Source organism: Pteropus vampyrus, unplaced genomic scaffold (assembly GCF_000151845.1).
Source record: "Pteropus vampyrus isolate Shadow unplaced genomic scaffold, Pvam_2.0 Scaffold20, whole genome shotgun sequence".
NCBI lineage: Eukaryota > Metazoa > Chordata > Mammalia > Chiroptera > Pteropodidae > Pteropus > Pteropus vampyrus.
The window spans coordinates 683,979-710,937 of NW_011888801.1; the positions used below are offsets into that span (position 1 = coordinate 683,979).

The window sequence follows — 26,959 nt, forward strand, 5'->3', positions numbered from 1 at the left end:
TGCACAAATAATCTGTTTCCTTGGTGCAGATTAGCCTAATCGAATGTGCCATATCTATTGCTGCTATTCTGAGGGGCTCGGATGCCAATTACCAGCTCCCTAGAATTTGCCCGTAATTGACTATGTCCCACAATAGATAACTCTGGAAGTGACAGGCAGCCTCAAGTGTGGTTCTCCCGCCTGTGGATTGGACCTTGCAGGAAGCCCCGCCTCATCAATTCAGTCAAGGGCTGCAGTTGGCTTGGCGCCGGTGAGTGGCGGGTCTTAGCTCCGCCCCGGCCGTCCGCTGCGCTGCCTGGGTCGGCGCCGTTTCCAGTTGAGAGATGGCGGCCGCCGCAGGTAGATCGCTCCTGCTGCTCCTTTCCTCCCGGGGCGGCGGCGGGGGCGCCGGCGGCTGCGGAGCGCTGACTGCTGGCTGCTTCCCTGGGCTGAGCGTCAGCCGCCACCGGCAGCAGCAGCACCACCGGACGGTGAGTGAGCGCGCCCGGCGGCTCCGGGGAGGGCGGGGCGGCGCTGGCGTGTGGGAGCCTCCGGCAGGCAGGCCGCCGGGGCAGCGGGCGAGTTACCTGAACTCGCGGCCGCTCCCGAGGTTGCCGGGCACCGAGGAGCCGCCGTGCCCTTCAGGCGCCTGCGGCGGCGACCAGGAAGGGAGGGAGAGCGGAGGAAGCCGAGAGGAGGAGAAGGAGGAGGAGGAGGGGCGACGGCGGGATGTTCCCGCAGGACTGGGGACACCAGGGCGGGGAAGGCACGGGACTTGAACCTCTCACTGACCCGCCCCCGATCTCGGTCCCTCCCTCCTTCTATCTTAACAGCTCTGCCCCTTAGTTCCCAAACTGAGCCCCGTGCAACTTGTCCCCTTTACCTCCTCCTCTGGGCGGGTTTGGGTGTCCTGAGTTGCCGCGGCTGCCTTGTGTATGTGTCAGGAGAGTGGCAGTGCCATGCTTCTGGGAACTGTCCCCGGAGAGCAACCCAGGACCCTAGCGGGGTCGCTCTCTTGTCCTCTTTTGGCCGTTTGGGAATGGGCAAGAAGGAAAATCAAACTTTATCCCCCTCTGTGACTTCTTGCGTGTGTAGGCACGGGGAACAGCTCCCTTGGATGGATGCTGCATTGCTTCAGGAGGCGAGCTCCATCCACTCCGGTCCTTAAAGGTCCTCGGTGGTCCTTTTGGAGGGCTGATTCATAAGCTTGTTCACGCGTGCCTGAAGAAGGAAGGGTGGGCAGCAGGCAGAGGGTAAGCGAATATGACAAGTTGTACACAGAGACAGGGATTTGGTAGTTGTCTTAACCAGCTATTGCTTTATTTCATTGGCTGACAATGAACTGGAGCTTCTATTTGAACAGACTTGGGATGTGTGTGTGTGAGAGAGACTGTGATTTTTTTTCAGTTGCAAGAGGTCAACTTGCCATGAAGTTCTTGACCAAACAAGTCAGCAGGTCCTATTCTTCCTTTGGACTTCTAGACCCATATATGTTGGTCTCTGGCCAACTCTGAGAGAAAGAGTGTAGATTTTATTTCCTAGGGCTAAGTTGTATAGTGTGGTAATGAGAGCATTACTGCCGACAGCCTGATAAAAGTAAGTGGTACCTCCGGCCCTCAACAAATACATACACCTGTATTGTTCTGATTACATAGCTCTTGAGAGGAAGCTGAACTGGAGGTTTTCAAAGAGGATACTCCAAAGACCCCATGAAAGCAAAAAATTAAGTGTCTGAAAGAGCTATGGAAAGAACTAATGCACTCAATGCAAGATGGTATTGTCATTATTAGCCCTAGGTATGGACTCTATCCTATTCTTGTGAGAAAATTTGGCATACTTCATATTTGGCATACTGACATATTGCTTTGCTGAAGCTTTTGGGTGAGAGCCGAGCTTTTCCACAGTTCAGTTTAGATTTGCATGTTTCATAGCCTCCAGTTATGTGTTTTGTTCTCTTAAAAACATAAGGCCACCCTAAAATCATTGTATTCCCCTCCCTCTTTCTCAAACAACTTAAAGGCTTCACAAATTGTCTTTATCTCTCTATTTTGATAATTCATCTTCTGACTTTGCACAATTTGTTTTTAAAACTATTTGGGTGTGGTATTCATTTAGCATTTTAAAATTAGTGCCTTGTATATTTTCCACTATGCGAATCTGTCAGGCTGTTTCTTCCTTGTGTGGGTAACTTCTTGAAAATGTTCTTCTGTGCTATTCCGGGGTGCGTAAAAGTGATGCGCTGAATTTGTAACTGAAAGCACCATTAAAGTACAGTGTTATTTCTGAAGGGCAGAAGTATTATGGGACTGGTGACTTGTAAGTGGACTTAGAGTTGTAGGATTTTGAAAAAAAGTTGTACCCGATTATTTAAAATATGTAAAAAGGTTTTTCTCTCTTTTTTGGCGATTGTTCTGAAGCCATCATGTATACACCTGTCTCCATCTGTTACTGTTTCCTCACAAGACTCAATTTGAGAGGTAACTCTTAGAGATTCGTTTAAATTGAGGCCTAGAATGGGAGAGACTTGATCAGGATTATACATCTAATATGGAGTTTTAGGACTCCAATACACTCCAGATATTTTAACCCCCTTATTGTGTTCTGATTATAAAGTGCAGTTGCTCCTTTACATCTCTCCTCCTTTATAAATTAACTACTGTTTCTTAGGAAAGTATTGTTATTTCAAAACCCCATGAATGGAAATTCTTCTACAGAAGATATTGATTTAAGACACATGTGTTAGGCAAATATGGGCACAAACAACTTGCTCTTATAAAGGTCCCTGAGAGACATTCAGGTGGAATCATGCATAGGAGACATCCTGTGTATGTGCAGCAGATGGCACTCTGCATTGAACTAGATCACAAGTCCAGCTTGTGCCACTTTTATTCTGCTGTAGTAAGTATTGTAAATTAGAGCCAGGGGCATTACCAGTTACAGTACTGGTTAACTTTTTGCTTGAGTGGCATGTGTTTTGAAATTCATCTATTCTGTGTGAAGAATGAGTCCAAAGCAGTACAGTTCAACTAATTGGTAAATGTGGCTGTGAAGTTACAAAACATACCCCCTCCCATTAAAATATTATTCAATTGAGTAAATAGTACAGGTGCAGGGGCTTAGTCAATATTTTTAGCACCATCTACTGGAATTTTTCCTTTCCTTTGTGAAGAACCTGTTATTGCTCCCTAATTTGTGACTGTAACTAAGACTGATATAAAATGTTTATTATATGCCTTTCTGTGTGGTTGGTGAAGGTGGCTTCTATTTTCAAGGATGATTCTTTAAGGAGGGAACTGCCTTTCATTGTGAACCGTGCAATTCTTTTGCTTAATCAAACTGTGTAATTCTTTTGCTAAATCAGGCTGATTATGACAGCCTGATTGTTGGCATTTCCTAGATGGTCAACAGCTATCCTGAATTACTAAATGTCAAGTTTTCTTAAGTCTATCATTGTTCTGTTATAGTTTGTGGTCGTCCCTTTCAACTTTACACATTGTAGTTCTTTGGCAAAGATATTTCAGTTTTAACAGGGGTTACATTGCCTGACACAGAGGCAAGTCACAATTCTTTAATTGGGTTCCTCATGGTCTGGCCCAATCTTACTAGGCCAGATCCACCCTTAGCACAATTACTCTACAAGGCAGTGTCCCATATATCCATACTAAATGTTTATGCAGTACTTGTAGCTGAATTTCAGTCTTACTCATTCCTCTAACCTCTGAGGTACATTTCAGATTAGAGACTGTGACCTACAACTCCCCTTTGAATCTCATCCTCACTTTGCAGAAGAGGAAACTGACCTAATTGGAAGTGAGGGAAGTGACTTAGGTTACATATGTGGTTAATGACAATTGGGATTAAAATTCTTTTAAATGGAGGTGGATTCAAGAAGTCTTATTCTGAATCTTAATTGGTGTGGTTCCTGGTTCTTAATCCCTTTCTATTCTATTTTGTTCTCTCAGAATTGATAGAATTTATTATTTTCGGTTCACAGATTGACACTGACTTGTCTTGTTCTCTAAATGTTTCATTTATGGTACCTTATCTTACTGAAAAGATGAGGCAAAGATTGTATATTTACTACCTTTCTGTCTCTCATCAACTCCAGCACAGTGCTGGGTATAGGTGACACTCAGACAAGCATTAATTGAATATACACCCTTTTGTCCACTAACCAATGAAAAGGTGTACTCTTTCCCCTCCCCTGGTTTGACTTGTTTAATGGCCTGTTGCTTAGGTAGCAAAACTTGGGTAATTGCTTTAAGTTTGGTATTGCCAGTTTTGTCTTTGATTGTATATTATGCTTCTTTATGATGGAGAGAATTTATGATAGAGACAAACCATTGCATTGGGTCTATAGTGGTACTAGCTTTCTGTCCAAAGCCAGCAAAAGTATGATAAATACCCAAGTTATTAGGAATATATGTTTGAATCAGATTCTAGATTTGTCATTTAGTTTCCTATAATGGTGGTCCCCAACCTTTTTTGCACCAGGGACTGGTGCACCTATGAGAATCTAATGTGTGATGATCTGAGGTGGAGCTGAGGCAGTGATAGTTCTGGGGAGCGGCTGCAAATACAGAAGAAGCTTCACTGGCTCGCCCGCCAATCACCTGGTGTGCTGCCTGTTCCTAACAGGCCATGAACTGGTACTGGTCCAGGGGTTGGGGACCCCTGTACTATAATATTAAGAGTTTGACGGGTCTGTATAAATATGTTTAGAGCAGATTAGTTTTTAAAGAAGCAAACATCGTTTTATTTATCTCAAAATCTTGCTTATTTTGAACTCCACAAAATATTTGAATGAGTAAATATGGATTTATTCGACAAATTTTGATTATTTGAACTTTTCTAAATCTCAAGGGGCTCTATATGCTTTTTGGAACTCTACTCCAAGAGGAAATCTAAATAGACAGTGCAGCATCAAAAATAGATGTGAATTATTTTTGGTTTTGGGGCTGCCTCATGTGTGAAATTGAAATCAAGGAGTGGTCATGGTCTTCTTCAGGAACAGCACATTATCTGAATAACTGCTGAGATGTTGCTTTTATTTCTTTTTATATTCTAGTTTTGCGCCCCTGTGGGTTTTCTTTAAAATTACTGTGTTTCTGTGATTAAGGGCAAGATTACCTTTTAAGATTTCGAGATTGCCGCTCAATATTTGGGAATCCTACATTCTTTTATTTGATTAATATTTTATCATGGCTCAAGGATATATTAGAATTACTGGAACAAAATATTTTTAGGAAAACTAAGATGTTACAATGGAGGATATGTATTTAAAAGAATCCTAATATTTAGAGCTCAGAAAGACCTTAGGTTAAGGAAACAGGAGTGCAAGAGTGGTAAAATGGCTTTTTCCTTAGTAGCCTAGCAAGTTACCACGGAGCTGAAAATGTCTCACACGTCTGCTGGTTTTCCCATTCAGTTCTTTTTTTGTTTTACAAAATCACACAATTCTGTGTTACATTTTTAAAACGATTAAGCTGAGACTGATTTTTTAAAAAAGAGAATCGGGGTCAAATTCTTCCAACTCAAACCTAAACTCAAACTCAGTCTTGAATAATTACTCCTTGATTTAGATAGGGCTTGATGACACCTGTTAAAAACTTGTCCTCTGCAGGTTGAATACAACAAATAATCCATTTATTTCACTGTACTTTGTTAAATTCTTGCAGTGAGATAGCCTGTGTAAAAATTAAAGTTGACTCTAAGCAAAGTAATTTTAATAAGTTTAGTGAGTTATTGACCCATATACTGTATATAGGTTTGAATCATTTCTATTGATAAAAGTAGAACTTGGTAAATTACATTACCAACTGGGTCTAATAGCATGTCAAAACTGAACTTTTTCTAAAGCCGTTCTGGAATAATTCAATAATATGACATTGAATTTTGGCAGTTCTTTTAAAAATAAGAGCCTTTCCTAAAGTTCTTTAAGGGCTTTCATAGTATTTATTAATCCAGAAGAGTGGGTTGTTTATCTTTTATGCTTTGTTACTGAAGTTTTCAGTTTTTACATATTTTTTTTCCTACTATTTATTGTCCCCTTTATTGCTTGGGGAGCAGTTATAATAGTCACCAGAAAATTGTTGAAGACCCTATTTAGGTGTATGAGGCTGTCCAGAGGTCACTCTTAAACATACAGTCTTAAAACTGCACTGCTTGTAGGTTACATGATCCTTTAAACTTCTTTTTTGCCTTCTAAGATAATTTTCTTTTGGACTTCTTATTTATCTGTAGTAAGTCGGATTACAGGATGTTTAAGAGTATTAATGTTTGTTTTGCTTTAAACTTTAGTTTAGAGAAAGTTAATGTGACTGACAATTTGTCAAATAACAGGAAAGCATGTAGGTTAGCTTGAACTGCCTGACCTGTATAGACTGAGTAGATACAGAAGAAAGCATTTAAGGTCTGAGGGCATGTGTTACCTTGTTTAATTCTCACTATAATCCTATGAGAGGTATTATTATCCCAGTTTTATAGATGAGGAAATTGAGAATGAGATGGGCTCACTTCTTAAATGCTAGGGATGCAAAGATGGACAAAACAGATGTTTTGGAGCTGAGATATAATCCTCGATCTGGCTAGAATTAAAGCTGTACCATGCTAGGTGTTTGTGTGGGTCCTCCTTCCTTTTCATCTGCTCCTTCAGCCATGTTTTTTTTCTAAAAGGTATCACCATCCTTTCCCCTGACTACTTTTCAGAAATCTGTTTCTCCACCTTTCCCTCTAGGTGTTAGCTTGGTATAAGGTATGCTTCTTAGGGATCTTTGTTATTTAGTTTAGGATTCTAAAAGTTCCCACCTAGTAGACCTGACAATTATTAAGCATTGCTTCTTTGTCATTGTACAGTATACTACACAACAATCCTCAGGCAAAATACTACTCCCATTGCACACATGAAAAAACCAAGTCCTAGAAAGGTTAAGTAACCTGGAGTCATTCAGAAAATATCTGTCAGACTCTTATTCTTTGTGAGATGCTGTGCTGGGTAAGAGAGATGCCTACGAGGTGGTCATCTGACCAGGAGACATGGACAAACAAGACTGTAACTGGCTGTGCCTTTTATTTTCTTCCTTACGATGGTTCAGTGGGAGCACTTAAACCTACCTAGATTGTATTTGCAATGTAGTTGGGCTGTCAGCTAGTACCAGAGAGTGGGAGTGGTTTCACGGGGTGGGGGTGGGGAGGGGGGTGGAGCTGCTTGCTTACGCTGAAATATGCAGAAATATAACGTGTGGGGGATTGGAAAGATCTGGTCCACATTCCAGGCAGTACCAAGATCAGACATGACAGTATGAGGAAGTAAGACATTTTTGAGAAACAGTCATTCGTTTGTTACAACTGGACTATGGGAAAGAATAGCCAGAGATTAGGCTGGACAGTAGTAATGATACCAGTAGTAATTAATAGTTATCAGGTGCACCATGTGCCAAATACTTTACATAAATAATCTCACTTAATTCTTGTGCCATCCTATGAGTAGGTACTTATATTATCTTCATTTTACAGATAGTGTAACTGAGTTACCTCGGACTGGTTAAGTGATTTACCCAGTATCATAGCTGGTAAATGACTTGCCCAGGATCACACAGCAAGTGGCATACCTTGTATGTAAAGCCAAGTAGTCTGGCTCCAGAGCCTGTCCCTTCACCACTGTGAGGGAATCAGGCTGTGAAGGGACTTGCGAAGGAGTTGAAATTTTATTATGTAGGTCAGTGGTTTTTTTAAAACTCAGCCCACAATAGAAATACATCTTATATTATGACCCAGCATATGTATGTGTGCATAAAACTAAGTTTTATGAAACAATATTTTTATTATTTATGAGACATACATAATTTCTGTTCTGTTTTGTTAAAGAATACTGGTTGGGACTCACTTAAATTGATTCTGTAATTTAAACCGCAGTTTGGAAAAATTCTACTATTCAATAGGTGAGCATCTGAAGAATTTCAAGTAGGGGAATCACATGATAAGGTTTGTGCTTTTAGGTAGGTCACTCTGGCAGCAGTATGAAGGCAGGACTGGAGAAGATGGGACCAGAAAGACAGAGAGACCAGTAAGGGACATCTTAATGGACCAAGCAAGAGATGCCTGAACTAGGATAGCACTGCGGATAGAAAAAAGAATAGAGAGAAGGGAGATTTAGGAAGTAGAATTGATAGAACTTGGTGATTGTATGGGGGCTATCAGCTAGTACCAGGTAGAAAAACAATTCAATTCAAGGCCTATCTGACTCTTTGCTGAGGTGCTGCAACTTTGTGTGTTTCTTTTTACAGTCACGTTAAAAATGCTGCTTTGTTGTCTTTTCTGTGACTCTACTTTTGTATATAAAAATGTACTGACCTGGTTTAATTATTTTAAAATGATTTTTAAATTTATATATCAAATTAGATGCCCACCTATCCATATTCCTGCCTCCCTTGCTAAATGCCGTATAATCAGAATCTGGAAGGATTTGCACAACAGTATGAAAAAGTTCACATAGCATGATGAGCACTCAGCAAATCTTTGTTGAAAGATTATGTTCTGTGTTATACCCTTCCAAAGCAGATACTTGTAACATTATGTTCATTAATTAGAGAAAGATTTTGAGTCATTTTCTTTGACATTTTTCCTTTTAATTTTTCATTTTTGTAATATTTGATTCCCTTTAAGGACTATTGAGCATTGTATGTGTGATGATCTTATCTCAAAAATACAACAACAAAAAAATAGTCATTTCTAAGCATGAAACTTTTTCTTAGTAAAATTTTAGCAACCTTTCTTTCCACATTAGAAATGTAAATGTGAGATTCATACTGCTTCTGTCACCCCAGTTTCTCAGGAGAGGTATAAAAATAAAAATATATAATTGAGAACAAGTTCTTTGGAGTTACCCTCTAGCATTTTAATTGACTAGGTACTTTAATAGATTGCTTTATTTAGAAAACACATATTCTTCGGTATTCTAGGTATCATAATACAAAGGTAAGTATCTATTTATTTGATAACTATGACTTTTTTTTAGAGATATTTCAATATCTGCTTTACCAGAGGAGATTGTATTTGCAATGTAGTTGGTGAGCCTTTTGAAATCTTATGGGAGCAAAGGATTGCTGTACCATCACAGAATTTTTTATTAGTTTGTGAAGTAGTTAAATAAATGAAGCAATAGAAGTGGTAAAGTGTGTGTGTGTGTGTCTCTCCCAGTCACCAAAATAAAGTAATTGAAGAAGATTAGTTACCATGTGGTATAATAGAGTTAGACTCAAGCTTCTTTTCCTTTTCTATTCCATTAACTTGCTATTTGACCTTGGGCAAGTGACTTAACCTCTTTGGTCTTAATAAGGATGCTTGATTAGGTGAGCTTAAAGGGCTTCTTTAATCCTAAGACGGATATCATTTTTATATAACACATTATAAGTAATTTTTGTGTTATTTCATTGGGTGGCTTGTATAAAAATCATAAACTCAAGTGCATATTTGCTTATTCTCACAAGGGTCAAGGGCTTGAAGTGAAGAAAAATAGCCTTCTAGTTCCTTTTCAGGACAGTTTGTATAATTACTTCTCACATCTTGATGAAAGTTTACCCTGCATTCCCCTTAAACAGGTTCTTATGCCTTTTAGTCTCATCTTTCTCTTTTGTCTTCTTTTTCCAACCCAAACTACTGAGGGAGTGGATGAAGAAATGAGGATGTGGTGGGGACTCCACAGAGTTGGAGAGATGGGAGAAGGAAAAAAGCAGTTAATGTTGGAGTGTTGAAGTAAGATGGTACTGTTCCAATAATTTGTTAATTCTGAGTCGTGGCCTGCCAGCCTGAAACAGAAAATGTTTCTGTTTTCTTTTGTAATTACACTAGAGGAATCCAGAGTGTGAAAACCTTAGTAAGTGATTAGTTGCCCATAGTAGTCTATTTTCCCAAACTCTGTAAATTGAGCCTAATACACTGTCAAGAACATAGACATTCAGTCAGGTTTGGAGTCAGTGAGTTAAAAGGTCCTAGAGACCATTGTCTAAATCCTCAACTCTGTGGATAATGCAGCCATGGACCATCTTGTCCTTTGTGCCTAGACACTACGGTGATGGGAATCATAGAAAAAGAGTTTACAGATTGTGCTGAAACAAGCAAGCCTATATAAAATGCTAAGTTAAAATAGTAATGAAAAAAACTGTAGTGCTATTATGTGTAAGAAATTTAAGAAATTGACATAATGCATCTACCTGGTGAGTATTTGGAGTGAGTAGGGGAGATGAGGGAAAGGTGAAGGGCTGGGCACTACAGAAGAGAGAAAAGAACTATTTGAAAGAGGTGCTGCCAATTCTAGATTTGCTACATATATATATTTCTAAAGATGACAGATTTTTGGAGGTGTTTATTTTGGATGCAATCTTCTGTATTTCCATTCTGCCCCCACCGTATCCTGTGTCTTGCACTGCCAGAATTCTGCTAGCTGCTGTGAAGCAGGGCTGTGGCAAGTGGCCAAGTGTGATAAAACCTATTTTTCATTTTAAAACAGTATAGATGTCAGAATACTTTAAAGAAGTATTTAAAGACAGATTGATTGGAGTGGAAGGAGTAGTAAGAACCTAACGAAAAGATTGAAAGTTTTTGATTTGCTTTTGATAAAATTACATTTCCTTTGTAAATAAGAATATCAGCTAATGTCTGTCACTTTCTCTCCTTTTTTGCCCCTCTTTCTCTGATCTTTGACTCCTGGTGCTAGAAGCGCTGAATAGACAGGGTAAACGACTTTTCTGATCAGGAAGAGGTGGTAGTGATTTTTTTTGTTTTTATCTTCGAGGGGATTCCAAGGGTATACTCTGTGTGAAAGTCTCATTGCACGTATGCATGCTAATAGTTGGGTTTTATTTCTTTATTTTGTTCTTGTTTTAACCCCCCAAAAAGGAAATCTTTTTTTTTTTCACTTCTACCTCTGACTTCAGCTTCAAAACAAAATGTTGTCTAAGCATAACTGAGATGATAAAATAGAAGTATAGTATAACATTGCAGAATTTTGGAATATTCACTTATCAGGTGGAGAACTGAACTCTAGTCAGTACTTTCTTTAATTTTAATATCTCATTCTGCATTGGCATTTGAGTCAGAATGAAATCAAGTTACTAGCTTGGCCAAGTGTCACAGTCGGGTGAGCTTTAAATATAAAATGGCTTTCTTTTTAATGATTGCTAGAGCTTTTAGCAGTGAAGGGGGAAAACTAAAGGGAACTGTAATAGATTTCTTGCCTAAAATGAGTATTCTTGGTTAGATTAAAAGTAGGGACATGCTGGGGCCCTGAGTTATGGCTCTGAAGGTCACATCACAGCCAGCATCAGAAAGTAGCAGCACTAGTGGAAGAAAAGACAGAAGATAACTACTGATGAGCAGGCTCTCAAAGAATCTCACTTGAAAAGGCCCTTCCATCACCAGAGGTTTATTTATCTATCTATCTATCTATCTATCTATCTATCTATCTATCTATCTATCTATCTATCTATCTATTTATTTATTTATTTTTTTGGCGGGATGTGGGGGAGATCTTTCATAAGGAAATTATATTGTGTTCAGGCAAACCTACAAGGGGAACGTCTGTTTAAAAAAATTATGAAGTATGTCTATAAAAACAAGTAGAATAATGTATTTCCTTTAGCTTAAAAAATTAAAACTACAACTATGATTGCTGCCCCAAGAAGCCTTCCTATTTCTGTCTCGTCTCTCAAAAGTAACATCTTCTCCAAATTGGTGTTTACCACTCCCATGCATGTATTTATACTATGTATATTTATATACATATGCCTTGTATAGTATTGTAAGCATGTTTTAAACTTTAAGAAGATAATTACCCTGTATGTTTCCTTATGTAGTTTGTTCTTTTTGCTTAATACTTTTAAAAAATATTTAAACGTCATTCATAATTTTACTTTTCTGTGGTGTTTCATTCTCTAGTTCACATATTTAACCATTCTTCTGTTGACTGAAAATCTTCTTAACTGAATATTTTGAGGGGAGGAAGGAAAGAGGAATATATTATGTCATTTTTAAAGTTAGACTAGGAATGTTGTTTTGACTTTCAGAATAGCCAGTTTCCTTTTTTGGTGTGGAATGTCCTCATTTATCACATAATTGGGAAAACCCCTTTGTACTTCCCAAGAGAAGACAGAGAAGAGTAATGTTTCATTAGACAGATGAACATGTCTTGTGCAAAATGCAGAACAGCATCTGCTGTAATACAGTGAGCTCACGAGGGATTGAGCTGCTGCAGCAAAAACTTGGTTTACAGCATTAAAATTCTCAGATTTTTCAAGTGCAGACAAGTTTTTTGATGGAAACATGTTGGTATTTATTGTTTATTTTCTGTGTGTTTGGAATAATTCGCAATTGGGGACTATCTTCTTTATTTTGTAAAATAATATGTGTCTCAAATGATAAAAAGACTATTTTGAATTGTGTCATGGTTTTGTGGAGCAAAGGAAAACAAGGTCTGAGAATGGGGAGTTTTTTTTGAGGCAGATAGTGGTATGAAATAATTGTTTTAATAATAAATCTCATATATGTATTTGCCAGTGTATATTTACCTTGTAGTAATTGTTTTAAAAAGGCAATCTCCGATAAATATTTTTTTCCCCAATTTCATGCAGTTTTATTTGTAACATCTTTGATAGTGGTTTGAAAAATTTTGCAAAATACACAGTACAGAGCTTCATTCAGGTTGTTCCTCCAAATGATTTGCAATAGCGCATTAACCAGAGATGCTGATGCAGCAAGGGAAACACTAATAAATGGGATGCTTTCCAGGGACTGTTGCTAAGGCAAGGCAAACACAGCCAAAATTGAGAAGAAAATGTTATTTAGGCACCCAAGATGTAGTCTGGCCAGATATGCTATTAACAGTGAATATCTCATTCTAATTAAATTAATTGAGACCTGTGCAACTTGAATCACCAGACTACCTTAAAAATGTGACTCAACTTTAAGCATATTAGAATTATGGGATAACGCAATAATAGTCTTTAGGCTAAAACTTATTTAGAATGAAAACTTAGATTATTTTGCTTTTCCTTATTGGATGGATTCTGGTGCCTCAAGAATGATTAAATGCACTGTTTCTACCATTATGGTTCTTAAGGGTGCTGAATGGACCTGTAAGTAAAAGAAGAGATTTTTTTGGGGAGCGGGAGGTAGGTATGATTAGATAGAAGGAGTGACAGTAATGCTAATTAAGAATGATTTTTTGTTATTCACTATTGGTGTTTTTCTTGCAAATCACACAAATTTTCTTTTCACAAATTATTTTACCCATGATTAGTATGAGTTGGGAATTTGGTATGGGAAGAGAAGGTAGTGGTGTATGAACAGGCTTTGAAAAAATTGCTCTTGTTTTTGAATAATCTCTGATTCAGTTTGCCAAGTGTCAGGTATTTTGAAACAACTTCTAAACCAGAGAGTTTGTGTGGCTAGGCAAATGAATCAGTTTTTTTTAGTGCACCAAAATTTCTAAGTTTCGTAAACTTGTTTGAGAAACTGATGGAAGTTCCTGAATGAACCTGAATAGCCTGAGTCTTCTATTGTCAACATCCCCTTAAGTTTTTAAAAACATTTCTTATTTCTTCATTGTTTATTATGGTTCTGTTTTTTAAATGCTGGAAGCATAGGGATGGGGTGAAAAAATTTCCCTTTTTTAAAACTATTTTTAAAGTATTGGTTTATGAGTTGTTGCTTTGGCATCTCTATTTTACATCTGTATAAGCTTGTTATGTGGTTATTAAAGATTCAATACTTTTTTTCCCTGAGAAAAAGTACATTTCAGAGGTTCTTATAACCAATCTGGTTATAACTCATTCTTTTAAAAGTGCCCTCTTGTCCTAAGTGTCACTGTCATAACTAACTGGCATCTAAGATTGACCTAAACAAGATCTTTTCAGACTTTCTTTTCTTTTTTGGCATTATATGCTGAGGTTCCCACGTCAGTAGGCTCAGGAGGGCCTTTACCTTTGACATTGACTTTACTTTTTTCTATTCTTTTAGGTCTTTCACTACCTTTCCCACAGTGGTTGGCAAGATATCGTTTCCACCTCACTCTCCATGTACCATGCCAGTGACATCTTAGCTGCTAGAGTGTGGAGCTGGCCTGTGGGAGTCAAGTAAGTGCCTTTTTTACTATTTGGCATGGTTTTTGCTTACTTTGCAAAGCCATGTAGAGGAACTTCTTAAGATTAGTTTTTAAAAAGGCACTTGCTTGATCCTTATGGGCCAGCTCTTTGCTCCAGCCTGCTACTGAACAGCTGGTAGCTAACATGGTGCTGAATTTAGTGAGGTGACTATTGCAGAATGGAACATTTTTACTAGGGTAGACCTTAAGGACTGATAGATTTGATTTTGGCTTGATTAGACCATGTGTAGGTGAGCAACCCCCATCCCATCTTAGAAAGAATCAGAATTTCTGTTTTAGTGCAAACAGTTAGTTACTCTGGCTTGGAAATTTAACAGGTTATGGATGACCAGGGGTCTGCTGTTCTAAACCAACTGGGCTGCATGGAAAAAAGAACAGCTCTCCCAGGAAAGCCAATCACCTTGACATTTATCTGAGTTAATTTACCTTAATTTATTGAAGAAGTGATATTTAGCATTAATGAGTTGTGGATTTCTGTATTTATTGCTAAAGTTGCTAAAACTTGGTATTTTACTTTTGCAGGTCACCTTGTAAATTTTGCCTATATAAATTAACACATCCCCTGTTATGTCATTACAACCATGTAAGGGAGAGTGTTTTCCTGCTCTGTCTTAGGTATTGGTGATGTGACCTGTTCACGCAGGGGAAACTTGAACATTCTCAGGTATGTGAAGATCATGATTCATAAGCATTTTATCCCTGCAAACAAAACACAGTTTATTTCAGTGTGAACTCATGATGTGGTTTAATAAAATCAATTTTGCCAGTTGATTTTTCTTCCCCTGATACTATAGAACAGGGATTGGCAAATTATCGCCGAGACCACTGTGTGTTTTTGTAAATAAAGTTTTATTGGAATACAGATCTGTTCACATATTGTCTGTGACTGCTTTTGCACTACTACAACAGAGTTGAGTTGTGACAGAGACCATATGGCCCACAAAGCCTAAAATATCTGGCTTTCTTTAAGAAAAAAATTTGCTAGCTCCTGCTATAGAAGAACCAAACTTCAAGTTGCATTTAGATATAAACTTTCTGGAACCACAGTTGAAGTCAAATAGTTTTCTAAAGAGAAAGCCATGACCTGTATCATAATGCTGATTAGCAAGCAAATATTTGCAATATATGTATAGTGGTGGGATTACTAATACAGGTTAATGAAATGGAAAGCTATGTATGATTTCAGTCTGCCTTCTATTATATTCCCCACCACTCCACCCCCATCCCTCAGTAGGTGTAAACATCCATTCAGTGGCAGGATATTATTTTTCTTTTTAGATACTCTAAAGCGCCTATAAAACAGATAACTGAAAAGATTTTATTAGGATATCTGGCATAACCAAGTAGTGATAACGAAAGGACCTCTTGATTCATGCAACAAATAGAGTTAGAATGGGCTTGAGATCATGGAAATTGAGGAAAAGAGATGTTCAGCAAAATGTTTAAGGATCACAGAGATTAGTGTCAGAACTGAAACTAGAAGCTAGATCTCCTGCTCCTTGCCCAGAGGTCTTCCCTCTAGGTCTTATATCTAGTCGTAGGGCACAATCTTTTTCTTTTCCTTTATTCCTCCTTGAGTGAAAGCAAAGACTCAATGATTTAAACCACAAAAATATGATTTATTGGAGAATCAACCTTACTTGGAGTTTGGATACCTTTATTTTATTGTTTAAAGATAACTGGGGGATTGTTTCTTTTCTTTATTTTATTTTATTATTTTATTTTTTTAGGCTTGGCAACCCTTGGTTGACCTCACAGATTGTAAGGACCTTGTCAGCTTACAATCCCTTATTTTTTTATTTTTATGTCTACAGCACCTGGTCTTCCTAGCTGGTCTCCCATCCAAATACTAACCAGGCCCGACCCTGTTTAACTTCCAAGATCAGATGGGATTGGGCTTGTTCAGGATGGCATGGCCATAGACAGGGATTGTTTCTTAATAATTCATTAAGTACTTGTAGTGTATACTCAAAAAGTTTATATTAGTTGGAATAAAAAAGGAAATCTGAACCTTGTTCATAACTTTATACCTAGGAGCAAAACCAAAATCAGAGTAGATAGAATGCTTCCCCCATATGTCTATGTGTCTAAGTCCATAGACGGAAAGTGTGTGTGTATATACACACATGTAGATGTCTGTTAGCTCTTAAAGTGCATCTGGATTGCATTCTGAGAAAAGTTTAGCAGGCGTATTTGAATCTGCAGATTATATTGCATAATCTGGATTTTTAAGAATAAATTTATTTATTCTTAAATGGATTTTTAAAAATAAATTTTATTTAAAAAGTTTAAGAGTTCCAGGAAAATGGTGAAGATAGCACACATATTTACACCCACCTCATTCCCCCTGTTAGTAACATTTCACCATTATATGGTGCTTTTGTTACAATTAATGAATCAATATTGACACATTATTATTAACTAAAGTCTGTTCTTTATCCAGATTCCCTTAGTTTTTGCCTAATGTTTGTTTTGTGTTCCAGGATTAAATAAAGGTTTATTAGCATGCTCACTGATATAGAAGGCATCTACCTGAAGGTTAGACTAGTTCTGAAGTCCCTTTTAATTTCTAGGAGTATGATTAAACGAGTACAGGTTTAACAATTGCCCAGTTCTGACTTGTAACATTTGTATTCTGTAACAAGTCAAGAAAGTGGTTACTTTATTAACATTAATGGCTCTTTAATTGTTTATTTCTAAATTTTCAGCATCTTCAGTTCCAGAAAGGGCAAGACAAACTTGGTTACTTCTGTTATTGTCATAGATTAAATTGCTGGTGGAAATATTCTAAAGTGAATTGCCTTCTTTGGAAGCAATGTGGATCAACTATCCTACTTGAATATGTTTACCTTCCTGAAAGTAGTTTTTGAAGGGAGCACTTTCTGAAAAATCATTAGTCATTCCAATTTCCCTATAAAGACCTTAAAATATTTCTTCCTTAAAAGTTCTTTACTTACTAAAGTTGAACACATGCATTCTCTATGACTCAGCAGTTCCACTCTTAGATTTATACACACAGAATTTTGTGCTTCTATTCACCAGAAGATATGGACAGAAATATTCATGGCAGGACTAATTATAATCGTCCAAATTGGAATTTTCTAAATGCCTATCAACAGTAGAATGGATAAATAAGTTTCTGGTACAATGACATAATGAAGATTAAATAGTGATCAGAATGAACAAACTACAACTACATGTAATAATGTGTGAATCTCACAAATACATTGCTGAGCAAAAGAAGCCAAATGCTAAAGAATACATACTCTGTAATTCTTTTACATACATTTCAGAAAGAAGTAAAACTAATCTGTGGTGTCAGAAGTCAGGAGATTAGTTATCCTTGTTGGGGGTTGAGGAAAGTGTTTGGAATGGGGTCTGAAGCGACCATCTGGGGTGCTCGTTACGTTCTTTCTGTTTCTTGTTTTGGGTACTGGTTTCATGCATGTGTTCACTTTGTGAAAATTTACTAAACTTATATACTTTTCTATATTGTTATACTTCAAAGGAAAGAGTATATAAAAAGTATTAGTAATTATGGAAAAAGTACATAGTACAAGATTCACTGCTAACATGTAAGGAATTTTGGAGAACAAACTGAACATCTTAACCTTATATTGGAAGAATATTTGTCATCCGAATTTAGGATTATCAAATTGCCATTGCGTTACTGGAGCTGTTACAATCCTGTTAGTATTATAAGATGAATGATGTAGGTGGCGTTAATGGCTGCTTTTTATTGTAATCAGGTTTTGGGGATGCCTCAGAAAATATATTTTTCCTTTTCAATCTGTGTTAAGTAGAGTCCCCAAGTCACAGTGCCCATCCATATTTTTTATTTTTTTAATTATAGTAAAGACTGATAAGCCAAGTTGTGACTTGGATATATTATTGTATTTTCACATGCTAGAATTTCTCCTTCTCACTGATTGTATTCGTAGTGATTGAGCTTCAGTCTTGCCCTTCTGATATTCTACATGTTCTTTTGGTTGTCAAGGCATCACTTCAAACCTAACAAGAATGTACAGTCCTTTCCCCAAGTGGAGCTCCTTTTTGTGACTTTATGGTTTTTTTCATATTGGTACCTTTGGTTCTTTCTGTTACTTGACTAAAAATTAATTTTTGGCTCTTTTCCTTTGTAATACTTTCCTATTCTTTTTTTAAATGTGGTCAAATACACATAACATAAAATATACCATCTTAACCATTTCTTAAGAGTACAGTTCAATATCCCATCCTTTTAGTTACTAACTAAATCTTAGTTGGAACCTACCTTTCTCACCTCACTTATGTTTCACTTTGTTTCCATTATCATTACCTTTACCCTTGTTTAAACTCTTATGATGTGTCTGGACTTTTATCTAAAAAGCAACTCTCTTTCAGTGTTTCCTCTGCAGTCAATCCATTCTATATATTCCTGCTAGATTTATCTTTCTAAAATTTCACTTATGAAATCATTTTTCGTGCAAAACTTTTGCTTGCCAAAAGTTTTGAATGGAAAGGATTGAATGCAAATTCCTTAGTCTGATATTCAAGGCCTTCTACAATTGAGTTCCAATCTATCTTTCTCTCTTTAACGATAATGTTGTTCTTGGTAACCAGTGACTTGCTTACTAACTTCCAGGTTATGTGAAGCACTCATACATACATGATTTTATATAGTTTAGTCCTATGACGTCCTATAATTGCCACTGCTGAAGAAATAGAGGCTGGAGGGTTCTACATTAACATGCCTAAGCTATAAGTGATGGAATTGGGAGTTCAAATACATGTCTCCATCTCCTCGTGCTCCTGAATGCCTGAGTAGTCCAGTCCCCGACTACGAGGTGCATTCCTACCTTTATCCTAGCTCTTTTAGTTTGCAGATCTACCGCCTGCAAGGCCCTTACTTGTTCGTTTCTTCCCTCTCTCACAATCTTATACTATACATCCTTCAAGGCCAAGCTCAAGTCCCATCTATTTAGTGATTTTTTTTTTCCTTCTCTCCCTCCCTCCAATTTCTAGAATTAGCCCTACCATACACCTTGTACTGTCACTGCCTTGAATCAGTATCTTTTTATATATGAATGATTTACTTTAGAATTTAGGTTGTAACTTCCTTGAGGTTGAGATCTTAGGTTATAGATTTTTTTTGTATCCCCCGCAGTGCCTTATATATAACAGGTGCTTAATATATGTATATGTTTGTCATTTCAAATGATAATGGAACCATTAATATCTGAAGCTCTATAATGTACATCTAAGACTCTTTCTTGGTTCTTTGTGTTTCTTGAAGCTCTTTATAAATCCAACTAGCAGCCTTCATTCAGAACCAGGAATGACATGTTTAGATTGGAGGTAGATATCTTTGAATCGCAGTCAGGAAGCTTATTTACTATTGCCACTGATTCAGATCAGAACAGCACTTCGTATCCAGAATTGGAATTTTCCTCACTGTCTCACTACTGGTACTTGAGTTTAGGTCAGCAACATATCTCACCTGGGTTATGTTGATAGCCTCAAAGTTAGTCTTCCTGCTTTTGTCCTTTGTTCTCTGTGGTCAGAACTCGAGTAGTGGGAGTGATGATACCAGGCAGAAGACTACCTTTCCAACAGCTTCTGATCTCACTCAAGAGTAAAAGTCAAAGTACAGGTCATGTACTGCTTAACAATGGAAATGTATTAGGAGAAATTTGTCATTAGGTGATTTCATTGTGTAAGCATCATAGACTGCGTTTAAACAAACCTAGATGGTATAGCCTACTACACACCTAGGCTATATGGTATAACCTATTGCTCCTAGGCTACAAACCTGTACAACATGTTACTACACAAAACAACATGAGATCAAGCATGAGAGAAAATGATATAATCAAGAGATGAGGTAAACGAGTGGTATGAGGCTGCTGCCAATGTAAAATGGCATACTACTTTACAGCAAAAATTTTTTTTTATAAATAGAAAGAGTGTACTCTGAAATCACAATTAAAAAGTATAATACATAAACCAGTAAGTCATTTATTATTATCATCAAGTACTATGTACTGTACATAATTTTATGTGCTATACTTTTATTACAGTGCAGTAATTTGTTTACACCAGCATTACCATAAACACATGAGTAATGTGTTGTGCTATATTACCATGGCTGTGACATCACTAGGTGATAGGAATTTTTTTGGTTCATTATAATTTTATGGGGCCAACATCATTTTTGTGATCCATCGTTGAACAAAATGTTGATATGTGGCACATGACTATACTTAAAGTGGCCTACAGGCTACAATGTACTGATAAACTGGTTCTCTAGAGGGAGAAAAGCCTCTGATTTGCAGTGTTTGCCTATTTCTGTGGTATAATTACTCCCACTATGGGATTCAAAGAATGTATAACAATCTGCTCTTCGTCTGGTGCCAGCCAGCTCACCACTGCTGAACATTTGGCTCCTTGTCTGACCCCCAACTGCTGCCACTTTTCCCCTTGCCCACTCCGTTATTGTGATACCTCCTTGCTGTTCCTCAAACATGTCAGATATGTACCTACCTCACAGAGTCTTTGCATTTGCATTTTTCTATAGTTAGAATGCTCTTCTCCTGAATACATGCAGGTTTGCTTATATCTTATCTCTCTTGTCTGCTCAAATATATTCTATGATCTGCCTGTATAAAAATGCAGTCTTTCCCCATCTACTAAACACTCCCTTTCTCCGTTATGTACTCTGCTTTATTTTTTCTTGGCATTTCCAGCATATTGTGTGTTTACATATTACTTGCTATCCCTTCCTGTCCCCTCCATTGGAGCTGGAACATTTTCCTCACTACAGAATTGTTAGCACCTAAAAGAATGCCTAACACACAGGCACTCAAGTAGTTGAATGGATTAATATGTACCTCTTTTAAAGATGCACATTTGAGTGAGTGTATTTTCCTATCTGGGAACATCTTTTGTATGGAAAGAATTTTTAATTTTTATTTCATTGGTTGTCCTGAAATGATTTCTAATATATGCTACAGTATTTTCGTACCTATCTGATTTGATGCCTGGCTATAGTGATGCATTAACTGTTTTTTTTTTTAGGCAGTGTTTTCTGTTGGTAGGGATAATGGTTATATTTGCTACTGAGATTAAAAAGAAGCATTTCATTTTGGTTCAAATGAAAATAACTGCAGTATATATAAACATATCAGTTTGGTCCTGTCATTGTTATTGTAACTTGAAATAATTGTTCACTTAAGCTCCTTATGAAGAACTCAACAATATTTATGGTTAAGTGTATGTGTGGTAATGTGTTATTCTCACAATGATGTCATTGTGAGTTTTAAGATCTGTGGTAAGTAACGTGAAAATGGAGTCTACATTATATTTGAAGATTAAAATGGGTTTATGAGTACACTTTTCTCTATAAATGTGAAAATTTATAGACCAATTTGGCATACTAGCTTATAATTAAAAAGGTTTATGACTTCACTTGAACTAGATACTGTCTTTTCCTCTTGATCCCAGTTGCTGCTTTTTTCTTTCTTGAAGTGAAATTCAACACTCCACTTGACTTAGTCTAGGCATAGACTACCATTACAATGAGGTAGCAAGATTGAGTTGTAGTTTCTGCCAGTTTTCTTTTTTTAAAACTTAAGTATTTTTGCAAGTAAAATTTCAGTGTAATTAGAGTTGAAAGCATGATAGCCAGAGTTGCTTGTTCCATATTAATCTTTTTTGGGGTAACCATAGTAACACATTTGTTTGGGGGTTTGAATCACAGAAGTCAGAGAAGACGGTCACTTGAATTGAAAGTTGTCACTTCTTCCTGGCAGACAATTAAGTAATGGAGAAAAAAACTTTCTCTTTTATGAGAGTGTGTGTTACTTTCATGATTGACATTTTAACTAAAATTTACAATATTTCTTTCCTCAAGACTTTTGGACATTGGAGAAAAATTCCCTTTGTCTTACGAAAGCTTAATTTCCTTTGTTCTGACTTTTTTCTTCAGAAAATGTTTATCTTCTAGAGTTTTTTTTTTTTAAGATTTTATTATTTTTTTAGAGCAGTTTAAGATTCACAGCAAAATTAAGGGGAAGGTATAGAGATTCAGATTTTTTATTGCAACTACATTTTTAATAATTACCAGATAAATTTGTCAGAACAAAGATAAACTTAGTGTTTTGTTTATATGTATGACGCTATAATTCTTATTTTTTTCTAACACATTCAGAATTATCCATTTTAAAAGCTCTTACCTACATATAATTATCTATATATTAAATCTTTATCATAGAAAAATTAAGATATAGAGAAATGGAAGGAAGAAGAAAATGCTATTTAGAGACATTTGTTAACATTTTTATGTGTTTCCTTCCAGACATTTTTTGTGGAGTTCATCTTGCTTTTCATAAAAGAATTGTTCATTTTTATATATGACATAAAACTATATATTTTGCTTCCTTTGCTTAGCATTATACCAAATATTTAGCTAACTTGTCATGAACATTTAACGACAGCATAATATTCTAAAAACTGGCTGTATCATTGTTTGTGTTTACAATACAATTTTCAAAAAAGATCTTTGGTCGCACATTCAAGAGTTTTAAAGAATAAACCATCTTTCTCCTTGAAACTGGTTTGAAGAAAATTGAAAAGAAAAAAGAAACACATCAATATTCACTTGATTTGCCTTCTGTAGTGCTCCTGTATGAACAGAATTGGTTACTGACCATGGTCTTATACAGTCACAAATAATAGCCACAAGTTACAGTAAAGTTATTTAAAGCATGTTTAAAAGTCCATCTGTTTGAGATGCTGTCTTCAAGAAACCTTTTGCCAGTATATGAAAACTGTCAGATTCTTCTTAGGCTTTCAGAAAGCCTATCCTTTCATCTGTAGATTTGGTAACCAAGAATATTAAGGAATAATCATCTTATAAACTCTTTTTTAGAATTGCTATGGTGTTTTCGTAGCTTATCATTCTTTCATAAAGGTGGGTACATGTACTATACTTAAAAAAAAAAAAAAAAAAGTTTCTCCGTTACACATTTGTTTCCAGTCTTTTGCTATTACTTATTTGCATTGCTACAATGAATAACCTTGTGCATTCATCTTTGCTCCTGTATGAGTTTATAGCATGTGTTCCTAAAAGCAGAAGGTAAGAGAATTACTGTGTTTACATCTTTGCCAACACAATATGTTATCAGACTTTTGGATCAATGTCTAATTGATGAAAAAAATGGTATCTCAATTTAGATTTAATTTGCTTTAAATGAGTTGATAAGAAGTTGAACATCTTTTTAAAGAACAGTATATGCTTTTGCTGTGCACTAAAGCTTCTATTCTTTAACTCTTAATAGTGTTGTTGATCTTTTTCTTTGTGATTTGTAGGAGCTCTTTGTATATCAGAGAAACTAACCCTTTGTGATATGAGTTGTAATATTTTTTTCATTTTGTTAGTTTTTAACATTTAAATTCTTTATGTCTGAATCTACACATTCAACTCTTAGGCACATTTTAAAGGCTGTGTTGTATATGAAAGTAGGGAGCTACCTGTAAATGTTGCTAAGTGAATAAAATATTACTCTTGAAAATATCCGAAGATAATTTTGTGGATAGAGGTTAGATTCATTCCTCCTCCTTATGAAGAAGCAAATTTAAGCTAAGCACGTGGAAGAATTTTCCCTCATAATATCAGCTTTAATATGGAATGGGCATCCTTGCGACTAGATGGATTCTTGTTAGAAGATCAGTTATTGGAGATACCAACTCTTGTCCCTATTCATTGCACAAAATAGGCACTTAGTGTTGAATAAATGAATCTTTGGATCATCTGGCAAGTTAGATTAGCTGGTTTCTAATAATGATTTTTTAAAAAATTTTTATACCATTTTTATTTAAAAATCCTAATTTCTGTGTCTGTACATTTTTATATAACAGAAATTTTATTCCTTTCCTCCTTTCTTGCTTAATTCCTTTTCCCTCTTTTCTTCCCATATTGCTCTAAGATAACCACGTTGCAGACTATATATCCTTCTATATTTCCTGTATTTGAGTCATCATCCTATCTATTTTTTGTCTGCCTGTCTATCAGTGCACGCACACACACTCCTCTAGGCACACATGCATATGTATAGTTTTTAAAAATTTTGTTTCATATAATTGGATCTTATTTGCATTCTTTTCTGTATTGTGTTTTTCTCACTTGATAATAATGATTAGAACATCTTCTAAGTGATCTAGTATAGCTTTAAATTATTTACTTAGTGGCTGTATAAAATATGCTATTATTTATGAGATTATTCCCTAGTGCAGCTCTACCTTTGTTTATTTAGCTAATTCCTTGTTATTGATGGACATTTACTCTGTTTTTCATTTTTTCCCCCACTTTGAACATTGTAGTGACCATCTTGTGGTGGCACATTTATTCTATGAGTTAAAGAATCAAGAGTGGAATTGCTGATTCAAAGGATATATACATATGATACATGTATATTTAATAATAATTAGTAATTTCTGTCAGATTGTTTTCCAAAACCAACAACAAAAAAGCCTTTCTATGGTCCCTTCTGAGTCAGGTAAGATCATAAAATATGATAAGCCTTTTGTAGTCGTTATAAGATTTGCTGGATTCTTAGAAGACATTATCTGAATACTTATCTTTATAAAATCAATTCTTTCTGTGTTCTGAGTGACTGTTACTTTAATCTAAAACAAAATTTGTTCCTCAAAGTTCTTTGTTATGTACCCAGTGCCACTGTAATATTCTAATAGACTAGAGGGTAAATGGAATTGAGACAGATTTTAAAATCTGACTTTGCGGATAGAGATGCGACATAAAGGACATTTTGGTAATAGATTTTTATCTTTAAATTGGGTATTTGCTTGGTTACAAGAGGATTAATTATCAGAATCTCTTTTTCTAGTAGTCTCTCAGATTGAGCAGATAACTATAGAACACCAATGTTCAGAGAGGGAATACTGTAGAAAATGTATGGGTAGTTGTTGTAGTTTTACACAGCAGATAACATCTAGAATAAAGAATAGATGAAAATGCTCATTGAGGATTAGTATTCTTGAAACATCATCAAAGACAACATTCCCAAGCCTAACATTCACAGCTATTCATAATCTTGTTCATCTTGTATATTTAAGATATTTCCCATGAAGCTCAATACACTTTTCCTTAGTCTTGTTTTCTTGTTTGCCACACTTATTTCCAGTGCCATTCATTTGTTCTTATCCTTTAGACCAAGGGTCCCTAACCCCTGGGCCAAGGACTGGTACTGGTTCCTGACATGTTAGGAACCAGGCAGCACAGCAGGAGGTGAGTGGCAGGCTAGGGAGCGAGCGAAGCTTCATCTGTATTTGCAGCCGTTCCCCAGCACTAGCATCATCGCCTCAGCTCCACCTCAGATCATCAGGCAATAGATTCTCATAGGAGCACCGGTCCCTGGTGCCAAAAAGCTTGGGGACCACTACTTTAGATGGTATATACCTCTCCTTCTACACCTCTGTAGAAAGAGCATTACAGTACTACATCTTTTCAATATTCAAATGCCATCTCCTTCATGAAGCCTGACTTCTTCAGTTCACAGTGATCCTTTTTAGCTCTTAACTCTTATAGCACTGATATTGTAAATTTCTTTTGCCTGGTTCCTAGATGTATATATTTATGTAGCAGGAGAGTTTTTTGAATTTTTATTCAGTGCTTCTGGTGTGTGCAGTGCTATTCTAAATAGTGGGTACACAGAGATGAACAAGATAGGCAATGTCTCTGTCTTCATGGAGTTTATATTGTAGGGAGAGATAGCCAATAAGTTAATTAACAGACAGTAAGAATCTGATGAAACATCTATGAAGAATGAATCAGATACCTTAGCTGCACGTGGTAGAACCCATTCTAGTTAGTTTAAGCAGAAAAAAATTTTTTTAGGTAGCTCACAGAATCTTTGGGGGAAGCCAGAGAATCAATCTTGGAGTCTCTTGAGTCAGGAACAATGTCCAAATTATACCACTAAGCAACATCATTGGAGACTCTACTGCTTTTGGCACTGGGAACAGATATTAGAATTTGCACTGTCTCTTCTGAGTGGAGTTGCAACTGCTAGGACCTTTGACATTTCTGCTTTTGAAAGAAAATTGGTATCTGTCTGAAATGTTCTTCAGAATGGATTCCATATGGTACCTCTATTATATCACTTGCTTTGTAATTGAAATGCCATGCGGATATATTAGGTAGATAGAACCTAAGTCAGTTATGTGCTTCCCATTTGTAAGAGAGGCTGCTGAAATGAATTTCTGACTTTCGTCTTTGGATGATGGGAATTATGAGAGGAGAAATTTTCCAAATGAAAAGACTATTTAAAGGTGCTGAGTAGTTAAAAAGTATGGGAAATTTGATATGGTAGAGAGTGATTGCAGAGTTAATTTAGATTTGAGTAGTCAGAGAAGACCTCTCTGAGGTCAAGATTCTTGAACCCTAAATGACAAGGTGTAATTCATGTAATAAGGGTGAAAGATATTTCAGTAGAGAGAATAAGTGAAAAGGCCCTGGTTTGGGATCAGTATAGGAGTTTGGGATGGTGAATGAGGGTGGCCTATTGGAGGAACAGCAGGATGGCAGGTGTTGCTGGAGTGTGGTGAGTGAGAGGGAGTGTGATATGAGATAACAAAGGAGAGAAGGGTTTTGTTTTGTTTCATTTTAACAGAAATTTGAGAGTACTCATCTTACTTCCCCCTGAGATGTCCTGTAGGGATGTAGAGTAGGGATGTAATTATAGGTGTGTAGTAAAGAAATATATTTCTGTATTATTAAACCCCATGAGCTGTTAGATATCATGGACTGACTAAAATTATTTGCAT

The 26,959-nt window shown here is 36.6% G+C and overlaps 1 protein-coding gene and 1 non-coding gene across 3 annotated transcripts in view; one reads left to right on the forward strand and one right to left on the reverse strand.

Moving 5' to 3' along the window:
- The first annotated feature begins 307 nt into the window (after positions 1-307).
- MCU (mitochondrial calcium uniporter) overlaps positions 308-26,959 on the forward strand; it is a 163,431-nt gene continuing 136,779 nt past the window's right edge. The window contains exons 1-3 of one of the 2 annotated variants that reach the window (XR_002779192.1): positions 308-470; positions 13,993-14,108; positions 14,753-14,801. Coding sequence is in view for 1 of the 2 variants with exons in the window: in XM_011355213.2 (XP_011353515.1) it covers positions 324-470 (147 nt within the window). In the remaining variant the exon portion in view is untranslated. The remainder of the gene's footprint in view (positions 471-13,992; positions 14,109-14,752; positions 14,802-26,959) is intronic. The other variant, XM_011355213.2, reaches the window with a different exon arrangement.
- Positions 15,943-16,061, reverse strand: LOC111736628. The gene has a single exon (XR_002779219.1). It is a non-coding gene; the product is annotated as a 5S ribosomal RNA (ribosomal RNA).